At 38.2% G+C, this 23379-nt stretch overlaps 1 protein-coding gene across 1 annotated transcript; it reads left to right on the top strand.

Annotated features, from left to right (window-relative positions):
- Positions 1 to 461: 461 nt before the first annotated feature.
- LOC102807539 (uncharacterized) lies at positions 462 to 22736 on the top strand. The gene is made up of 5 exons (XM_006822157.3): positions 462 to 527; positions 8102 to 8636; positions 19048 to 19311; positions 20590 to 20625; positions 21199 to 22736. Exons 2-5 carry the CDS (start codon positions 8561 to 8563, stop codon positions 21282 to 21284), a joined length of 462 nt encoding a protein of 153 aa, XP_006822220.1. The 5' UTR covers positions 462 to 527; positions 8102 to 8560; the 3' UTR covers positions 21285 to 22736.
- Positions 22737 to 23379: the final 643 nt, after the last annotated feature.

Genomic DNA, 23379 nt, shown 5'->3' with positions numbered 1-23379 from the left:
ACCTCGCCATCGGCACACTAACACGCGTTCTTACACGATTTCACATGCAAGTGTCAACGTTCGAGGAATTCAGTAGAAGGCGGAATATATTGATTGGCGCAAATTAACCGATGTAGGCAGGCAAATATGACTCATTAATCGCGGTAAATTTCAGCCTGTCAACCCACGGCCCAGATGGACCTAGTTTCAGTTAAAGATCGATCGATGTAAACAATTTATTACTTGCGACGCGTGACTGTTAAGCGATCATAACGATGATGGTCTTGTCTGACAACACCAAGTCGTCACTACACGCATCACTTGCCGCTGCCTCTTCACCTAGCTATTTAGCGCTGCAGTCCACGTAGGCTCGGTAGCATCTTTTTACTAACACTGATCACCGTAAGACCCAATGAATTTAACCACATCACGTGTATGAGCGACAGGCAGACTCAAAAGACACAGTGGCGAAGGTGAGAGGACATCTCTGGAACGGCCAGTTACATAGACCTAGATCTACGGAGCAGGTGTGTCGTAAATGTTGCAAGGTACGTACGGTATTTTTTGCACTGGCTCGTTAGTCGGTCAAATTATTCACACACTCGCCATTTTCCTGATTGTTTTCAGAATCAGGATTTTTTTTTGCTAATCCTCTAACACTTGGAGCAAGAAATCGATATAATCCGCTTATTGAGTGTGCACTGCAAGGCTGGGGTTCGTATAACCATATGTACATATATACAGTTAAATCGGTTGTATATCTATTTGGTATGTCACTTCATGGAGGTATAACACCTCCATGGTCTCTGTAATTCGCGTTTGTTCGACTTCTAAACACAGATCGACAATATTGACCTTTGTCGCAAAACTTAAAATGCCGTGGAAGTCCCCATTAAAAAAAAAATCAAAATGCTCAGTCAAATGTATCACCGTCTTACAAAGTATGCTAAATCGGCGTTTTTACCACCGACCCCTCCGCTTCAGACTTTCAACTCACAATACCTTCACACAAATACACCGAATTAAATCAGGATACTGAATTTCTACGCTGAGTGTTCCTCGTACGTACTTTAAACGAATGCGATTGACATGAAAGTCTATTTAGCGCAGAGGGAGTTCACTTTTTTTACCATTTTGATGGAGTTTGTATTAGCAAGCCAACCTCCCTTAGGCACAGCTTCTCCACACTGCGTCACGCTGAATTACGGCTGATAGATGGGTAAGTACAGCAGTGTGACTTTTACTCAAACAGCCATTCTGAAATTTCATTTCCTTCATTTTCAAATGGTGGTATTATACAATTGTATCAATTATGTCAATTTGACATCGGAATTCGATTTTATTACTTTTAAATGAGGCATAAAATCGACTTAGCCAACGCGCTTATAAACAAATGCGCAGTTGTGACGCCATTGTATCGAGTTTTTTTTGTTTTGTCATTATTGATTGTGTAATTCAGTAATTTACATTACAAATGGACTCGTTTCTATTTTAACCGTTGAGAAACTATTTTTCATATATTTCGTTATTGGTAGAGTTCATGGCGCCCATATACGTTCACACACGGATGACGACTAGTGACGCCATGATGGCTCTGTGTGGATACGGCAAGACCATTATTTTGATTGCTTCTGGAGTGTTTGTGATTACATTACAGAAGCAAGTAGAACATATTGCATATACTTAAGAAAAAGATAAAGCACAATTAAAATTTGGCAAAATTGGATAAATCTCGCATCGTATAACGCCATGATATCACGATACACCTGTCTGCAATTATGACGTCACAAAATAAGTGTTATATATAATGACGTAACAAAACAAGGCATAATGTAGTTGCGTTCTCGCTGCTCGCGCAACAGAGAAAAAACACACGAAGCACTACGTTTTATAACAGACATGTAAAACAGCCAATACATGTATGCATTTTCACTTCATCTTTAATGCGCACAATTTTTAACACTGCGATAAATCTTGTTCCCGGTAATTAAAGAAACAAGCATCGTACTAATAATGTATGATAACTTATGCAAATACTTCAGTATATGTAAATGCATCATAATATTTTCAAATTACAAATAACATATGGTGTATAGTGGTTGCCAAGAGGAATGTATAATGGCGTGACGTCAGTAAAGTTTCAAGTCACTGGTATTTTCACTCAAGCTTAATATGCACTTTTAACGAGTATCTGCCATCATTTCTGTCTGCAATGGCGCGTGACAGATCTCGTTTAATAATGATTGGTCACAGAACTCATATTCTATCTTGCTTAGCCCCCCCCCCTGTTTAATAGAAACACCCACCGTGCGCAACGAAGGTGACGTAATCACTTCGTGTGTAAAATTCGGTGACGCAATCATTACTTGTAAACCAATCGCATTTGTTACAGTAAATATAATCGGAGTACATACTATATTGGCGTGATTTGCAGCTGCGTTTTATTTACGAGAAAACACGATGTTGAATGTCATTGTCGACCAGTACGTACACTCTAGAGAAAGACAAGACGTAAACCTTTAATTATCTTAACAAGTTGGCTTTTAGGCACACTCCTGTATCAAATGCTTGGCGGTGTCCTTTGAGAAGGGCATCTAACAAAACAAATCAAACGTCATCAAAACACGAGGGTGGAATTAATATCCGTGTCACTCGTAAGCCATTGTCTGGATTTCACGAAAACATCATAAAACAGGAAGAGAAGAAGTTATCGGAAATGTATTAAAGCTAATAAAACGCAAAACTTCATTAAATATATTTGATATCACTTAAATTACATTTCGAGATGATATGCATCTTCTTTCATAACGAAAAATAATATGACCATAAATCTCAAATACAAAATGATGACATTATTCTAAATTCTATTTTGAAAAGTTCTGTCATACACATAACGTTCTATTGTGTTCACTAGCGCCAATGTCATTGTGTTTACTAGTGTCCTTCTAATGACTAGTGTAGGTATCACTGTGTTGACTAGTGTTATTACCATTACGTTGACTAACGGGACTGTCATTGTATTGTCTAGTGTCCTTCTGTTGCTGTCATTGTGTTGACTAGTGTTAGTTTCATTGCGTTTACTATTGTTATTATCATTTTATTGACTAGAGTCATTATTTTGACTGGTGTTGACTGGTGTTACTACTAGCATTGCCCTTTTGTTGACAAGTGTTATTATCACTTTGTTGACTAGTGTTAGTGTTTCTGTGTTGGCTAGCGTTAGTTCCCATGTGTTAACTAGTGTCAGTTCCACCGTGTTGAGTAGTGTTAGTGACCCTGAATTGACTAGTGTCAGTGTCCGTGTGTTGACTAGTGTCAGTGTCCATGTGTTGAGTAGTGTTAGTGACTCTGTGTTCACTAGTGTTCGGATTCCTGCGTTCACTATTGTTAGTGACCCTGTGTTGACTAGTGTTAGTGTTTCTGTGTTCACTAGTGTTATAGTCCCCGTGTCCAATATTGTTAGTGTCCTTGTGTTCACTAGTGTTCGGATTCCTGCGTTCACTATTGTTAGTGACCCTGTGTTGACTAGTGTTAGTGTTTCTGTGTTCACTAGTGTTATAGTCCCCGTGTCCAATATTGTTAGTGCCCATGTGTTGACTAGTGTTAGTGTTCCTGTGTTGACTAGTATTAGTGACCCTGAGTTGACTAGTGTTAGTGTCCATGTGTTGACTAGTGTTAGTGTTCTTGTGTTGACTAGTGTTAGTGTTCCTGTGTTGACTAGTGTTACTGACCCTGGGTTGACTAGTGTTAGTGTCCCTGTGTTCACTAGTGTTAGTGTTCCCGTGTTGACTAGTGTTCGGATTCCGGCGTTCAATAGCGTCAGTGACCCTGTGCTCACTAGTGTTAGTGTTTCTGTGTTCACTAGTGTTATAGTCCCCGTGTCCAATAGTGTTAGTGTCCCTATGTTCACTAGTGTTCGGATTCCTGTGTTCACTAGTGTTAGTGACCCTGTGTTGACTAGTGTTAGTGTTTCTGTGTTCACTAGTGCTATAATCCCCGTTTCCACTAGTGTTAATGTCCATGCGTTCATTAGTGTTAGTGTTCCTGTGTTGACTAGTGTTAGTGATCCTGAGTTGACTTGTGTTAGTGTCCATGTGTTGCCTAGTGTTAGTGACCATGTGTTGACTAGAGTTAGTGTTCGTGTGTTGACTAGTGTTAGTGTTCCTGTATTGACTAGTGTTAGTGTTCATGTGTTGGCTAGTGTTAGTGACCCTGAGTTGACTAGTGTTAGTGTCATTGTGTGCACTGGTGGTAGTGTTCTGTGTTGACTAGTGTGAGTGGTCCTGTGTTTACTAGTGTTAGTGTCCATGTGTTGACTAGTGTTAGTGTTCTGTGTTCACTAGTGTTAGCGTTCCTGTGTTGACTAGTGTTAGTGACCCTGAGTTGACTAGTGTTAGTGTCCCTGTGTTCACTAGTGTTAGTGTTCCCGTGTTGGCTAGTGTTCGGATTTCTGCGTTCACTAGTGTCAGTGACCCTGTGTTCACTAGTGTTAGTGTTTCTGTGTTCACTAGTGTTATAGTCCCGTGTCCAATAGTGTTAGTGTCCCTATGTTCACTAGTGTTCGGATTCCTGTGTTCACTAGTGTTAGTGACCCTGTGTTGACTAGTGTTAGTGTTTCTGTGTTCACTAGTGTTATAATCCCCGTTTCCACTAGTGTTAATGTCCATGCGTTAACTAGTGTTAGTGTTCCTGTGTTGACTAGTGTTAGTGACCCTGAGTTGACTAGTGTCAGTGTCCATGTGTTGACTAGTGTTAGTGTAACTGTGTTGAGTAGTGTTAGTGACCCTGAGTTGACTAGTGTCAGTGTCCATGTGTTGACTAGTGTTAATGACCCTGAGTTGACTAGTGGCAGTGTCTATGTGTTGACTAGTGTTAGTGTCCCTGTGTTCACTAGCGTTAGTGTTTCTGTGTTGACTAGTGTTTGGATTCCTGCGTTCACTAGTGTTAGTGACCCTGTGTTCACTAGTGTTATAGTCCCCGTGTCCAACAGTGTTAGTGTCCCTGCGTTCACTAGTGTTCGGATTCCTGTGTTCACTAGTGTTAGTGACCCTGTGTTGACTAGTGTTAGTGTTTCTGTGTTCACTAGTGCTATAGTCCCCGTTTCCACTAGTGTTAATGTCCACGCGTTCACTAGTGTTAGTGTTCCTGTGTTGACTAGTGTTAGTGACCCTGAGTTGACTAGTGTTAGTGTCCCTGTGTTCACTAGTGTTAGCGTTCCTGTGTTCACTAGTGTTAGTGACCCTGTGTTCACTAGTGTCAGTGACCCTGTGTTCACTAGTGTTAGTGTTTCTGTGTTCACTAGTGTTATAGTCCCCGTATCCACTAGTGTCAGTGTGCCTGTGTTCACTAGTGTTAGTGACCCTGTGTGGTGCTAGTGTTTCTGTGTGCACTAGTGCTATAGTCCCCGTGTCCACTAGTGTTAATGTCCATGTGTTCACTAGTGTAGTGTTAGTGTTCGGATTCCTGCGTTCACTAGTGTAAGTGACCCTGTGTTCACTAGTGTTATAGTCCCCGTATCCACTATTGTTAGTGTCCCTGTGTTCACTAGTGTTAGTGACCCTGTGTTCACTGGTGTTAGTGACCCTGTGTTCACTAGTGTTAGTGACCCTGTGTTCACTTGTACTATAGTCCCCGTGTTCACTAGTGTTAATGTCCATGTGTTCACTGGTGTTAGTGTTCCTGTGTTGACTAGTGTTAGTGACCCTGAGTTGACTAGTGTTAGTGTCCATGTGTTGACTAGTGTTAGTGTCCGTGTGTTGACTGGTGTTAGTGTTCCTGTGTTGACTAGTGTTAGTGACCCTGAGTTGACTAGTGTTAGTGTGGCAGTGTTCACTAGTGTTAGTGTTCCTGTGTTAACTAGTGTTAGCGACCCTGTGTTCACAAGTGTCATTGACCCTGTGTTCACTAATGTTAGTGTTTCTGTGTTCACAAGTGTTATAGTCTCCGTATCCACTAGTGTTAGTGTCCCTGTGTTCACTGGTGTTAGTGACCCTGTGTTCACTAGTGTTAGTGTTTCTGTGTTCACTTGTACTATAGTCCCCGTGTCCACTAGTGTTAATGTCCATGTGTTCACTGGTGTTAGTGTTCCTGTGTTGACTAGTGTTAGTGACCCTGGGTTGACTAGTGTTAGTGTCCATGTGTTGACTAGTGTTAGTGTCCGTGTGTTGACTGGTGTTAGTGTTCCTGTGTTGACTAGTGTTAGTGACCCTAATTTGACTAGTGTTAGTGTCCCTGTGCTCACTAGTGTTAGTGTTCATGTGTTGACTAGTGTTAGTGTTTCTGTGTTCACTAGTGTTAGTGTTTCTGTGTTCACTAGTGTTCACTAGTGTTAGTGTTTCTGTGTTCACTAGTGTTAGTGTTTCTGTGTTCACTAGTGTTATAGTCCCTGTATCCACTAGTGTTAGTGTCTCTGTGTTCACTAGTGTTAGAATTCATGTGTTCACTAGTGTTACTGTCCTTGTGTTGACCAGTGTTATTGTTTCTGTGTTAACTAGTATTAGTACTCCTGTGTTGACTAGTGTTAGTGACCCTGAGTTGACTAGTTTTAGTGTTCGTGTGTTGACTAGTGTTAGTGTTCCTGCGTTGACTAGTGTTAGTGTCCACGTGTTGACTAGTGTTAGTGACCCTGAGTTGACTAGTGTTAGTGTCCTTGTGTTTACTAATGTTAGGGTCCTGTGTTCAATAGTGTTAGTGATTCTGTGTTGACTAGTGTTAGTGTCCCTGTGTCGACCAGTGTTAGTATCCCTGTGTTGACCAGTGTCAATGTTCCTGTGTTGACTAGTGTTAGTGTTCCTGTATTGACTAGTGTGAGTGACCCTGTGTTCATTAGTGTTAGTGTCTATATGTTCACTCGTGTTAATGTCCCTGTGCTCACTAATGTTAGGGTCCCTGTGTTCAATAGTGTTAGTGATTCTGTGTTGACTGTGTTAGTGTTTCTGTGATCACTAGTGTTAGTGTCCCTGTGTTGACCAGTGTCAGTGTTCCTGTGTTGACTAGTGTTAGGGTCCCTGTGTTCACTAGTGTTAGTGTTCTTGTGTTCACTAATGTTAGGGTCCCTGTGTTCAATACTGTTAGTGACTATGTGTTGACTAGTGTTAATGTCCCTGTGTTGACTAGTGTTAGTGTCCCTGTGTTCACTAGTGTTAGTGTCCTTGTGTTCACTAATGTTAGGGTCCCAGTGTTCAATAGTGTTAGTGATTATGTGTTGACTAGTGTTAATGTCCCTGTGTTGATTAGTGTTAGTGTCCCTGTGTTCACTAGTGTTGATGGCATCATATTGACAAGCAATAATGCTGTTGTATTAACAAGTGCTATCATCTCTAATGCCAACAAGAATTTATTCACTACGTCAACTGTGACTTGATAACATTCACTATAAGCCGCTTACAGCGAGACGAAATGAGACATCTTTATTTACTGGCAATCTGTGCAGGTAATTACGCAACGAGAATACGCTGAGACTCACTGCGTATAATATAGGTTGGCAGCATATGGGAAAGTAGTAGCCCGGACTTCATTGATAGATTGATTAATTTATCAGCTGATTTGTAACAGCAAATCTTTTCACTTTGAAAAGCTAGAACATATAACACAACACAAAACGTCTATATTTGGGATAACGCCTCCACTCACGCTAGAATTTGTATCCAAACAACAACAATCGATCATCAATAACCGATGCGCTGCGAAAACTCACAGATTTACATAGCATGTTCAGGGAGCGAACCAAGTCTGTCCGAACCATGCAGTGAACGTAAACGAAGGCGACAGTCCAATTATAACAAGTAGGCAGAGTATTATTTATACAAAAAAAGCTATGGAATTAAAGGTATCGTGTTGCCAACAGCAATTGTACGTGATTAATGAAACCCACCGACAATAATGTAATACAGCCGTAAATATACACCAGCACGGTACATATTTGCAGATATCTCACGTGGTGCGTTCCAGTGATGAAGAACACAATGTGCATGTGTTTAGGCACGTGTAGATTTGTAGATGGCATTTAAAGGCGGGGAGGCAGGATGATATGTTGCTTGTACGAATCATAAATGTATCAACGTCATTTCACCTCGGCATAGAACATTAATTAACATAACAAAACCTATGTTCTCTTTAATAGATTCCGAATCCTTTACGAAGACAGACAGGGTTTCGCTCCACTGAGCGCTGCGTCAGTTCAAGGAATTGCCGATGACAGATGTTACAGTGGTCACTTCATGAAGACTGATCGTCGATGTGGTTTGAAGTCCCGATTAAACCCATCATTTGACATCCCGGGCTGATCTCGACATTTTGCTTTCGCTGCCTGCACGGAAGCATTGCAGAATACGATACTAAACAGTCGTGTGTGCCCAGATCCATTGGATACCTTATTTGGGCAACTACGTATTCCGCCTCGGGGAAGTAGAAAGAAAGGGGGATTGGTTGGCTGCTGATGAATTAGACAGATAAGGATACCGGGTGAAGTAAATACTGGAAGATTTTGTAAAGAGGATATAACGCACTGTGATTCGGTGAGGGGACGGTTTTGCATTTAAATACAGGGCCATTTTACGAACATTTGAAGCAAGTTGATACCATGGTGATGTATCAAGTAATGAACAACAGTTTGCTAATTTTACTTGCAATATTATTAATCAAGTCGATATGCCAAGGTGAGTTGTTTTTATTGTACGCCTTATTAGTAATTGATCAATCATATTTTGTTTTAATTTCCGTTTCAATTATAGATTATTTGTTCACATTTACAGCAATCGGAAAATGATGTGTCGAGGGTGCATTTGTCAGTGACCGGAAACTGTACACGGTGGATGACACGCCCTTGTTTTGAAAACGGGGACCACGGCAAAGCTTACTAGAAAGCTAATCAAAAGAAGTCAATACTTTGATACTGTAAATTTTATGTAGCCAAGGCACCGTTGATATGTCGCTATGTGAAAAAACAAAACATTATAGTGCCAAATTTAAGGGCAACGGAGCGCGTTCAAATTGTATTTCTTGTGTTGTAATATACTTGTATACGTCAACTCTAAGTTTATAGAACGCGGCGCGGGGCGACGACCATCCTCCTTTAACAACACTTAGTTACCAATCCCTTGTTCATTTCTGTAAATCAATGTTACTATCACGCTTGATGGGTAATCGATGTCGCACGTTGTCGTTGGTGCTTAGACTAAACATACTGAGGAATATGGATTTTTTAAAGAAGACCTCTGAACTTTTACAACGATTTATCTAAGCATTTACATATGCGCAATAGCTAGTGTGGCACATCGATTATATTGGTCGATTGCCTACTCAACGGTATCTAGCATATAACGTTCACTAAGTGACAATCTAAATACGTATCGCTTAAATGTTAGCTAGAAAATTATTTTCGAAATATTTGTTTTTGTGTTGTGGCTTTTGACTGTAATTCAGTAATTTGTATTTTAATTATGTGTATTTAATTATTTAATTATTACCATCGCTACATTGTTCACCAAACGTAGTTCAAGAAATTTCAAACGATTATTCTTGTCTCATTACATACCCATAGCTTTACTCAGGTGTCCGTCATATTACGCAATTTCTCAGAGTATAGTCTGACAATTTCACGCGTAGCGTAGAATCGACATACGCATTCGGGCCTATGGCATCTTCGCCGTCCGCCGTCAATGTCACCAAGACCCTCTTTCACCATTTCGAAGTACTAGGGAGAGGACAGAATCACGCGATTACAGAAATAAAATATTTAACTGCCCACGTGCGTGTCATAGGATATGGCCACCAACGCCCACATAACAGATTTCGAATTTCAGCATGAAAGTTTAACACATAATCCAAAACTTCATAAGATATCGAGCCTGAAATCTGACTGAGCTGGGAAACGACACTCCCTATATGTAGCATTGCGTGTATTGTTTTACCCGTTCAATTATCGATCAGAACGTACTGTAACATACTACAAATACAGGAGCGTTATTTTGTGTCGGTGAAGGTACATAACGAGTGTAAGAAACATTATTCAAATATCAAACTTTAAAGATTCGATATATGTACAAATTTGGAATCAGAGTCTGTATATGTAACCATTTTATGCCTAGTTGAATGCAGAATACTTTAGAATAAAATTAACAAGTGTCTGTTACGTGTTAGTCTCACAATATTACATTGATTGATTGATTGCGCGGAGCGACGTGCATATGGTCTTTGTGAAGTTAATCATTGACATGCGCACGTTTTACATACGTACGCCTGTACGCGTACGGTAAACATTTTTTTCACACGTGTACATACATACTACACTACACTACATGTGTGACTTTCACTTCTAAGAGGAATTGCTTTGTGCGAGACTAAACGCTTTCCCTGTTAAAATTGCCGATTGCAAATGTATCAAAGTTGTAACTTTAATGAGGGGAGCCTGTGCAATTTCTAAATCTGCAAATGATTGGACCAAATGATTGACTTCGGTGTCAGTAGACCAATGAGAATTGGCGATTATTAGTTCTCTTGACATGTTCCATTAGAATCTACCGTTCCATGTGTGATTACCGGCAATTATTGGGGAATCTTGTTGATGTCTATTCACATTCGTGGCATGTACAAGATCCGATCTTATTATTTTTGTTCAAATTGTGTTTTGTTACGTAATCGACCTGTCTTTCTGGCATAACAGTTTACCACGAACAGCTAGATGCTTTGTCTGTTCTGGGAGTAATTCGATATTCGCCCCAAGCTCCGTACATTGGCTCGTCGCTATCGTTAACTCCGCCCTCTCATTGCCGTCACGATGTTGTCGTTACCTTGCAGGTCAAGGCCAAGCACGACGACCTGTCGACATACACCCACAGGCTTCATGAATGTTTGATAGATTCCCAAGCGGATAGCGTTAGTCACAAAAGATTAACGTATTAATTTCAACGGAACGTTGTCAATATGGGATTCACTATTCTCGATGGCCAGAATAACAATGGCAGATGTTACCAAAGAACGTTGTAGAGGAAGTAGTTAGTAAATGTATAATATATTTAGCTGGGTCCTATGCGCTTTGTTCAGTCGCCCGCTTCGAACTGTTTTTAAATGACATTCCACAAGCACGGCGACGTAAACGAACCGGGTGTCTATAACAACGCTACACATAAACTGCGCCAGAATGTAGCATTTGAAAACAAAAATGGAAAACAAAAATAACACATTTGAAATCCGTCAACCGCAAACGCTTCATATAAGAATAATGAGGTCAGTATTATTAAATGGCAATATCAAAGCTGCCAAAATATTGAGTTTTCCCACACACTATAAATTAGTTATGACTCAGCCAACATGTGTACCTTGGTTAATCAAGTAAAATAGTTGACGATACGGACCTTATTGAATTTCTACGGCAACGGTTTAAAGTTTATTGGACAAATTAGTCGTGCAATTTTCGGGATTAACTGCAGATACTCGACAGATTGGCGCTACTGATTTCCTACAATTGGTTTCCAGGCATGATGCATGTGATCTGCATGAATATATATATATATATATATATATATATATATATATATTCTTGGTTAACATAACCTGGGCCTAAGTGATGTGACAAAACACAATCACTCACTGTGGCGTCACCTACTTCATAGTGTTCACATGGACGATGTGCACTCTGAAACGATTTCAATACATTGAAGATATACCTTAAACATTTCTTTGTAATATAATTTTCTGTTAGATAAAACATATTTAGGTTTAATTAAAAATGTTTACCGCGGAAATGTGTCTTTCATTGTTTTGTAATCCCTTGCAAACGAACACCTAATTACACGAATAACATAGAACACTTTCCTGGGGTATTTGAAACCGAAATTGTCATCTGACTGTAAGGCCTTCGCTGATTGGCTGCTGAGCTGGAATGGCAATTTTTGGTTTCAAATCCCCCAGGAAAGTGTTCTATGTTCTTCGTGTAATTAGGTGTTCGTGTGTAAGGGATTTTTCCACACAAAAACGCCGAATTCGGTAGAATTTTGTTATCGGTTGGCTTAATGTAACCCCAACGGATCGTATTTTTGTGAAAGATTTGTATTTTTGTCCAGAATTGTAGGAATTTGAAAAACGCGTTTCACAACTTGTCTCTCATTTAGTTTTATGCGTCATTCAAGATGGCGGCCCCCATATAGTAAATACCGTATTTATTTTATTATCACGTGTGCGCCAGCTGACTGTGAACACAACACACACAACACAACACACAGCACAACACAACACAACACAACACAACACAACACAACACAATATAATACAACACAACACAACGCAATACAACACAACACAACGTCGAATGCAATCAAATAATTGCGCATATAAAGTCTACGCATATATTTTGCAATTTGAATTGACGCCGAGTTACAGGACATCCAATGACTAGAATTCCTTAATGAGCATTAAATCATTGTTTTATCATTAACATACCCTCATTGTGTCACAGCGGACAGCAGAATTGGAGAACACGTATTGGTACTAGTACTAGTACTATTAAACAGTGTTCGTCGCGCCCACTCTGTCCGATATGGGACTCATAGCGACGTATACAACGCGAGTAAAATACATTGTTTGTTTCCACGAAATTCGAACATGCGCTGCGCGACGACCACCGCCCTTCAACCTTGTCGCCGCGCTTGATAAAAATGTACCCTGACTACCCAGACTATCCAACGCAGCTACGACTCGCTACTCCCACAATTTAACCTTTCCAGGTAACACCAGCGAACTCGATATCATTCGTTGTTGCGACTAATTTATCCTTTGATGTTTGTTCAATCTGATGTTAGTATTACTAGCACTAGTGTAGGTTATGACAATTACACGGCACTTAAATTGATTGACAGATGTTATTGAGAATTTCCTTTAAATTTACCAAAGATAAAATCTAAATGGAAACATAATAACATATGTGGGTATATATACATAATATATATCATGTATATATGCAATACCATATATGGGTTTATATATAGGCCATATCTCCACACAAATCATATATGGGGGTATATGTAGGCCACATCTCCACACAAATCATATATGGGGGTATATGTTGGCCACATCTCCAAACAAAACCATATATGGGGGTATATGTTGGCCACATCTCCAAAATAACCTTATATCGGGGTATATGTAGGCCACATCTCCGAACAAAACCATATATGGGTTTATATGTAGGCCATATCTCCCAACAAAAATATGGGGTATATGGTGGCCACATCTCCAAACAAAACCATATACGGGATTATATGTAGGCTATATCTCTACACAAAACCATATATGTGGGTATATATAGGCCATAGCTTCAAACGAAACCAGATATAGGTGTATATGTAGGCCATATCTCCCCCAAAAATATGGGGGTATATGTAGGCCACATCTCCAAACAAAACCATATACGGGATTATATGTAGGATATATCTCTACACAAAACCATATATGTGGGTATATGTAGGCCATAGCTTCAAACGAAACCAGATATGGGTTTATATGTAGGCCATATCTCCCAAAAAAATATGGGGGTATATGTAGGGCACATCTCCAAACAAAACCATATACGGGATTATATGTAGGATATATCTCTACACAAAACCATATATGTGGGTATATGTAGGCCATAGCTTCAAACGAAACCAGATATGGGTTTATATGTAGGCCATATCTCCAAACAATACCATATATGGGTTTATATGTAGGCCATATCTCCAAACAATACCATATATGGGCTTATATGTAGGCCATATCTCCAAACAATACCGTATATGGGCTTATATGTAAGCCATATCTCCAAACAATACCATATATGGGCTTATATGTAAGCCATATCTCCAAACAATACCATATATGGGTTTATATGTAGGCCATATATCCAAACAATACCATATATGGGTTTATATGTAGGCCATATCTCCCAACAAAAATATGGGGGTATATGTTGGCCACATCTCCAAACAAAACCATATACGGGATTATATGTAGGCTATATCTCTACACAAAACCATATATGTGGGTATATATAGGCCATAGCTTCAAACTAAACCAGATATAGGTTTATATGTAGGCCATATCTCCCAAAAATATATGGGGGTATATGTAGGCCACATCTCCAAACAAAACCATATACGGGATTATATGTAGGATATATCTCTACACAAAACCATATATGTGGGTATATGTAGGCCATAGCTTCAAACGAAACCAGATATGGGTTTATATGTAGGCCATATCTCCAGACAATACCATATATGGGTTTATATGTAGGCAATATCTCCAAACAATACCATATATGGGTTTATATGTAGGCCATATCTCCAAACAATACCATATATGGGCTTATATGTAGGCCATATCTCCAAACAATACCATATATGGGCTTATATGTAAGCCATATCTCCAAACAATACCATATATGGGTTTATATGTAGGCCATATATCCAAACAATACCATATATGGGTTTATATGTAGGCCATATCTCCCAACAAAAATATGGGGGTATATGTTGGCCACATCTCCAAACAAAACCATATACGGGATTATATGTAGGCTATATCTCTACACAAAACCATATATGTGGGTATATATAGGCCATAGCTTCAAACTAAACCAGATATAGGTTTATATGTAGGCCATATCTCCCAAAAATATATGGGGGTATATGTAGGCCACATCTCCAAACAAAACCATATACGGGATTATATGTAGGATATATCTCTACACAAAACCATATATGTGGGTATATGTAGGCCATAGCTTCAAACGAAACCAGATATGGGTTTATATGTAGGCCATATCTCCAGACAATACCATATATGGGTTTATATGTAGGCAATATCTCCAAACAATACCATATATGGGCTTATATGTAGGCCACATCTCCAAACAATACCATATATGGGCTTATATGTAAGCCATATCTCCAAACAATACCATATATGGGCTTATATGTAAGCCATATCTCCAAACAATACCATATATGGGTTTATATGTAGGCCATATATCCAAACAATACCATATATGGGTTTATATGTAGGCCATATCTCCATATAATACCATATATGGGTTTATATGTAGGCCATATATCCAAACAATACCATATATGGGTTTATATGTAGGCCATATCTCCAAACAATACTATATATGGATTTATATGTTGAAAACATCTCCAAACAAAACCATATATGATGGAAGGGTATATTCACTGTTTGATATCAACATCAGGATTTTTTTTCATTATTATTAAAACCTGACATACATTTCAACATGAGAAAATATTTTTGAATGTCCACCCGGCTGCGACCAATATCGAAAAGATGAGAGTTTCGTAGCCACCCCAGTTGTGCTTGAAACACAGTTTTGTAAAAATAGGGTGGGCACTGCAATGTTTAATCTGCCTTCTATCATAACTAATACGCACTGTTCGCATAGTATTTATCTTAGTAAAAGCTATTCAAATAAGCTCAATAAACCCAAACATCCAATATGCATGGGTTTTTAGGTGCCATGGCATGCTGCTACAAACTATACACACACAAAGCCATATATGGGTACACAGGCCGCCGTATATGCATACAGCACCATATATAGTTATGTATGTACCGTGATATTTGCATATATGGATGTATAAACACCATCACGTGAAACGCAATGCCATATATGGGCTTTTAAGACATATAACACAAGGATCTTCATGATTGTAAATATGCCGTCATCTATACACATTACATTATTCTATGTAAACATGACAGTGTAGAGAAGATCGATGGTTACTTACTTTGAAAGCGTTCAGATATTCTTTGACTTTACCTTGTCAATCACAGATGCTGATGTGGCACAGTAGTGGCTCTGCATATTGAACAAAAACCTAATTTAATTTTTGAAGTTAGACTAAATAATATGCGTATATTTATATGCAATTATATACTTGTAAATTCACCATGGGGCTGACACGTGTTCTCATTTGTATGATTGACAGGTGGCAGGGGTCGGGACAGACTGCAAGCGGAAATCACGTATGTCTATACATTTCACGCGAGATTCAGTTTACATATCTATATCATTTTCTCAACATGTACTTGCATTTCCATTTAATTTAAAATAAACCAATCGGATACAAAGAGACGAAGCGTACTTGTATCCACCCGTAATCATTGATCAACGGACGACCCGGGGCGCTTGTTCTTGCCTCTCTAGATTACACAATCATCGTGACAGTATTCAATTCACACAGCGACGAGTCGGTTTGCAACTTTAATATGGACCATGGCAATTTGTATTCCCCGCATTGAATTCATAGTTAAACAAACAACTAGCCTGTATAATGAGAATTTCGATCAATCCATTCAAATGCGCAGTTTCCTCCATGATTTTCCCAATTTTCGTCCCTTATGGCGGTTAAAGCAAGGTGTAATGTACATCTATTAGTCTTCTTTATGAACTTATATGTAACATATTTATGCCGGGGTGTGTCACAAAACGCATTCTATTAGGCGAAAACATACAAAATCTGTTGCAAAAATGAATAATTAACATTTTTACTAAATATCAGCTAAACAGTTAATCCGGATTACTCGATTTGGGTCTTGATTATCTTACGCGACGAGGTAGGTTCGGCTGCACGGTTTACGTGTACGTGTACGCGCAGAATCCGCGTTCACGGTGACGTTGACGTAGGCGTTCGTGGCAACGCGTAAATGTCGCCGTTACGTGTAAATCGCGCAGTTTAACATTTATTACAGGCACCAATCATTGCTTATTTAGGGACGACGTCAAAAGATCGATGTCGGATAACAAACTTAATTCCTTTAGTTTTTTTCCAAACCCCCCTACCCCCCACTGAAACTTAATTGATAAATATTGGTCATGGCGTCAGACTACATTCATCATTAAATACAAATTGATAATCGGACAGTAGTATTGCATAGCAGTTGGTTGTCGGGTGGGTGTAAAAAGATTTTACAAATGCACCTCATTTGACGCACAGATTTACACTCGAACCAAACCATTTTTCTGTTTTTTTTTTCCTTTTCGGTTATTTCTGTCCATAATTTGATAGAATTACAAATAGTCCAAGATTTGTAAGACTTCATTAAAAAATAAAATCGTTTTTGTAGGATGGAAACTTTTTGAGGTCAAAACCCCCCACCCCCAAACTAAAGGAAATAAGTTTTTTATCCGACATCGATCTTTTGACGTCGTCCCTTAGCATTTTAAAAATAACGATTTTGAAGTTTTCGCACTCGCATTGGTAGTGCTAATTACAACGCGTTTAATGGAACCATACCATAGCGTTTTGATTTGAATACGATGACTGATGACCAGGTTATATCAATTGTCGACCGGAAAAGACGGACATATCGTGATTGTCTGTCGAAAAAAAAAATCAGCTGTTTTGGATCAGCAAAGTGGCACCACCTTTGTAGCCACACCTCAGCCGGCTTTGATGCACGGCACAGCAGATTAAACAAGTATAATAAAAAAGAATCATTCGATTAAACTTGAAAGAGTAAGGTGTAAAAACACTGCTGTTACAGTCAATCAACGTAAAATGAATGAACCTGGTATATGAACTAGGAATAATCTACCGCGAGATATCGACACGTTAAGTACCAAGGTAGAACCGTTATCCGGTCCTTGATATCCCAACGTTTATTGGTCCATTTCCATATATAATTATGAATTATCTGAATGAAATTGCACATTAATCTGACCGAAACAAATCACCGAGCGTATATACTATTCTGCCCCCAAAGAAAAATAAATAAATGCACACGTTCACAACTTACATGAAATCACCTGTCTAGGCACACCTGTTTACGCGTACGTGAGGACGTTCTCAGTGTCCGATGACGTCACCACATAAACGCGTGTCGTTACGCGTACACTTATAACGTAAAACGTGTAGCCGAACCTCTTCAATATCTCATTGCTTATAATCCTCAAACAAATAATGGTAACTGGCAGATTATTGTTGATTGATTTTAAACTTTCAAAAGGTCTTACTATAACAATGTGAGTAGTATGTTTAGCTCGATTTCACATGAACACGTTTACAACATATATATCTAGTGTTTAGGAGTATGTTTAGCTCAATTTCACATGAACACGTTTACAACATATATATCTAGTGTTTAGGAGTATGTTTAGCTCAATTTCACATGAACACGTTTACAACATATATATCTAGTGTTTAGGAGTATGTTTAGCTCGATTTCACATGAACACATTAACAACATATATATCTAGTGTTTAGGAGTATGTTTAGCTCGATTTCACATGAACACGTTTACAACATAAATATCTAGTGTTTTGGAGTATGTTTAGCTCAATTTCACATGAACACGTTTACAACATATATATCTAGTGTTTAGGAGAATGTTTAGCTCGATTTCACATGAACACGTTTACAACATATATATATAGTGTTTAGGAGTATGTTTAGCTCATTTTCACATGCACACATTTACAACATAAATATCTAGTGTTTAGGAGTATGTTTAGCTCAATTTTACATGAACACGTTTACAACATATATATCTAGTGTTTAGGAGTATGTTTAGCTCAATTTCACATGAACACGTTTACAACATAAATATCTAGTGTTTAGGAGTATGTTTAGCTCAATTTCACATGAACACGTTTACGACATATATATCTAGTGTTTAGGAGTATGTTTAGCTCAATTTCACATGAACACGTTTACAACATATATATCTAGTGTTTAGGAGTATGTTTAGCTCAATTTCACATGAACACGTTTACAACATATATATCTAGTGTTTAGGAGTATGTTTAGCTCAATTTCACATGAACACGTTTACAACATATATATCTAGTGTTTAGGAGTATGTTTAGCTCGATTTCACATGAACACATTAACAACATACATATCTAGTGTTTAGGAGTATGTTTAGCTCGATTTCACATGAACACGTTTACAACATAAATATCTAGTGTTTAGGAGTATGTTTAGATCCGTTTCACGTTAAATTGGACAGCAGTTTTTTTCCTACTGGTTCAATACATACATAGTTTTTATGAAAATCATTTATTTGATATGACAGATAGCGCATGGACAGTTGCGGCTGGAGAAGGCGTGGGCGAGGAAGACGAAACAGCTGATGATGACACTGTGATGCCACCACAACAGTTTGTGCCCCCACTAGATGGACTACCACCCTGGAGAACTGATGATGAAGAAGACGGCGGTGGTAACGGTGACGGCATGCCCCCTCCAAGAACAAGTGGAACATCCTCTCCAATGGAAACTTGGTCGGCAGCCATTACTAATGCTACTTCGTTCAGCAATAATACTACTACCCCTAAAGGTGAGATGTCAAACTTAGAAAAAAATGGTCAGTATGAAACCAGTTGCTTCACATTAAATGAAAGCCTGTGCGTTTTTATCACTTTTTTTGTAGTTTTCAATCTACCTACTACTGCACCAAATCGGCTTTTGTGTTGCAAACTGAACACACATAGAGAAAAATGTGAGAAAATACAAGGTATACATGATTGCTGTGGGAAGTTTAGTTTTAAAGAAACAATATTACTAGCTGTAGGCCATGTGACACGGCATATCATCCATGTCATCGTCATAAGGGGTTGACCATGATTAAAAACCGCTTTTCCTGTGCAGAATTTTTTCTTCGAATTTTGTCTGTGTAATTTTGAAATCCACCCCATAGCCCCAGAGTGTGTAATAGTCAACTCCTAGCCCCATATTATTATTAAACAACCTGGGATTTGTAGATGTGTGCAACAAAAGAAATAATGTTTAAAAAGGTTTCTAAACCTACAAGATGTCTGCCTTTAAATGGTCGACTGTGACATAAAATACAATCACAACAGATTTGTTGAGCCGTTCATTTCTTAGGGCGGGATAGTCTGATGTGACCCAAGCTTTGACGCATCGACATGCTTCAGTTGCTGGTTCAGTACATCCTATAAAAACATACACACATAAACAAACACACACACACACACATACACACACACATAAACAAACACACAAACATACACACATAAATAAACAAGCAAATAAATAAATAAATAAATAAATAAATAAATAAATAAATAAATAAATAAATAAATAAATAAATAAATAGACAGACAGACAGACAGACAGACAGACAGACAGACAGACAGACAGACAGACAGACAGACACACAGACAGACAGAAAGACAGACAGAAAGACAGATAAATAAATAAATAAATAAATAAATAAATAAATAAATAAATAAATAAATAAATAAATAAATAAATAAATAAATAAATAAATAAATCAGCACGTCATGGCATTACATTAATGTTGAGAACTGCGCAGTATTACAGTCGTTACGCTGGCTACCAATAGTTCATTAGTAAAAAGGACTAGTAATGAACAGCCTGGTCATAACTGTCAGACATGAAATCACTCTCTATAGACAGCTATCTGACACATCATAATTTATTTTTTTGCTCGTTCGATTACACACACTAGGCAATAGTTCCATTACTCGCGATTGATGCCTATCAATTTTTATAGGAAAAAATAACCACGACGTTGTCTAGAGTATCGTTACGTTAACACCACGCATTTAATTAAATTCTCGTTATTTTTCAGATGTTTGGAATGAAGGAGATGGGACCGCTGGATCAGGTAATTGATTTATTTCACAAATACAGTTTACTTTTTCATTTTCAATTTTGAATAGCACGTCTGTGAGATCGTTGTCAAATGCATTAATGATCGTCCAATACATCATCACCATATTGGGTAATGAAAAAAAAAAGTTCACCTCAAACGAAATGCGTACAAATATTTCATATAACTGACATTATATTCGCATCCGCTGGTATATGTTATATTTCGAGATTACAGATTTTCCTCCAATTGCCATACATTGATTTATTTATATTAATAAATTACAATAATTTATTTTAATACGGAATATATATTTATGTGGGAAACCTGTAAAACAGTTTGATTTGTCGAGCATTCCAACACTGATTATCACGAGAAAGGTATATCCTAATGGCACGCAGTAACCCGTTGTAGTGACATGTAATGACATAAGCCAAAATAATTAGTAATTCGCATTTTTTACTTCACTAGTATGATCACATTTTGAAATTACCAAGCAAATCAACCATGTGACATGATACCGACATGCCCGATGCTAAGGACAAAACTACCAATAAAATCAATGATGTAAATTTCACTTCTTCCTAGGGTTATCGAGGTACCATTTACACTGTGTATGGATGATTGCAATACCAATGAGCGTCCTCGTGTCGATGACGTCACTGCATCTCTAGTAGCGTCTGAAATGATGAACTATGTGAATGTTCAATGTCTGAAGATAAATCGGCTGGGATGGAAGTTGATTAAATTCTAAACGCACACTACCTCCATTCGACGGAATTCTTGTTTTATTAATATTAAACAAATCGAATGTTACGCCAAGCGGCACCATATAAATATGCCTGAAGACCGGATGCCCCTGGATCATGAAGCCAGTAAGAAACAGTTTGGCGGCTTGACAAAGAACGGGATGTCCAATGCATCATGGGTATTGCTGGACGGATGCGGTTCCTAACATTGGTAAATTTCGTACATATGTGCACACGACAATTGATCCCATAACCTAAGTAATTGAATCATTCAACGGAAAGAGATTTTATTAATATAGAGTATACAGATATTTATTGTAATTTTCCAGTAGTAACAATAACTCTTTTTTTGTCATTTAAATGCGGGATTTCACGTGATCACTACATTGGGCTTTCTTATTAGATTCTTGGAGGAGGCGTCGTTATGATGGCAGCCCTCTTCTTCATCCACAACCCTACCTGGAAACTGGAAATACATAACATTTAAAAAAAGTGGTGGATATGTGCATTTTACTTGGCGTATCGCGTGTCTGTGGCGTAGAACTCAGGTGTCTGTGATTTAGAACTCATGTTATATATGTATATCGTAGACCTCCGTTACCTATCTTCTTGAATTTAAAAAAAAAAAATGATATATTTGACTAATAATAAGTAACCGTGATACTTGGTCACACACAAGTCATTCGCATTCGATGTAAATAAAAAACATACATGCGTTATGTAATGTTTGATATTTAAGGCGTGCCTGTTAATCTATTTCTGCCCAATCGCTGCGTAGGTGACTCGTCTCATTTGATAATTGCATGCATAGTTAACTATTAATAATCTGCTTAATTATGCAAATTTTGTCATCGAATGCAGCTATCAAGGATCGTGGATATCATCAGCTGGTTCAAGGTGGAAAGCATAACTTTCAATGTGCAATGTAATGTTGAAATATACATGCAAACTTGTCTCGCTTTACAACCCATGCAACTGGAACTACTTTAAAAATGTAACGGGAACAAATTTAAATAAAATACACAATAAATTAAGTATGAACTCTAAATTAGGGAAATTCTGAAAACAGTATTATATACATACGTACATATAGCAATGTTGTACAAAAAAAAAACGGTTTCTGTAAATATACTAATTACTCAACGTTAAGTCTCTACTACGGAATCTTGTATATATTCTACTTTGACTGTAAACTGTGAGTGAAATAGAAATATGATGTTGTTGTATAGTAATGCATTAATCATTGGTAAATGCCCTGTAGCCATGGCAACTACCAGACAGGCTTACGCGCGGCAGTTTTCTTATTCATGTACATTACATATATATAAGTAAACACTTGTAAAATGAAAATGTTGTTAATAAATGGCTAATATAATAGCGCATCAGTACTCATTTTTATCTTATCGCCCAGGTCGTAAACGTAAGGCCCAAATGAGTGAACAGTGCCTGTTCTACCGTATTCCACCTTACTCGTACATTGCAAGGAGATTAACATGCTTCACGCGTGAAATACCCTGTGCTGGCAATTAAATCAATTTCATGATTTTAATATAACATGGAGTTCAAGACACTCCGTGCATGGGGGGCGGGTGTGATTGTAAAGTGGTGGCGGTGCTTCACCGCGTTATATGTGTGTGGGGTGGGGAATATCACATGTTTCTATGATTCAAATCTCTACCGAAATTAAAGCGCTTAATTAACATACATCTCACACGTTATTGTTAATCCTAATGCAAGGTGTAGTGTTGGAATGCGGCACTTGGGGATTATGTGAAAAGAGAGAAAGCAAAGGGTCACCCGAAATACACTATCGTAGTCGATGGCTTAGCGTAATCAAACCAGGCCTGGTTCCTTATTTAGAACAAACTCATAGTTCTTCGGTCCGAATTGTGAATCACATCTATAATAAAAAAGAGTTATGTTATATGCAATAATTATACATCTTATTCTCGTGGAACAGCTTGGCTACGCAGAAGAAATTGTTACAATGTAACGTTTACGATGAAGCATAGGGCGTATA

The sequence above is a fragment of the Saccoglossus kowalevskii genome, chromosome 6, assembly GCF_978046115.1.
Source record: "Saccoglossus kowalevskii chromosome 6, keSacKowa6.1, whole genome shotgun sequence".
Classification (NCBI taxonomy): Eukaryota; Metazoa; Hemichordata; class Enteropneusta; family Harrimaniidae; genus Saccoglossus; species Saccoglossus kowalevskii.
Note: the sequence above shows the minus strand (reverse complement) of the source record. Positions and strands in the feature narration are given on the sequence as shown.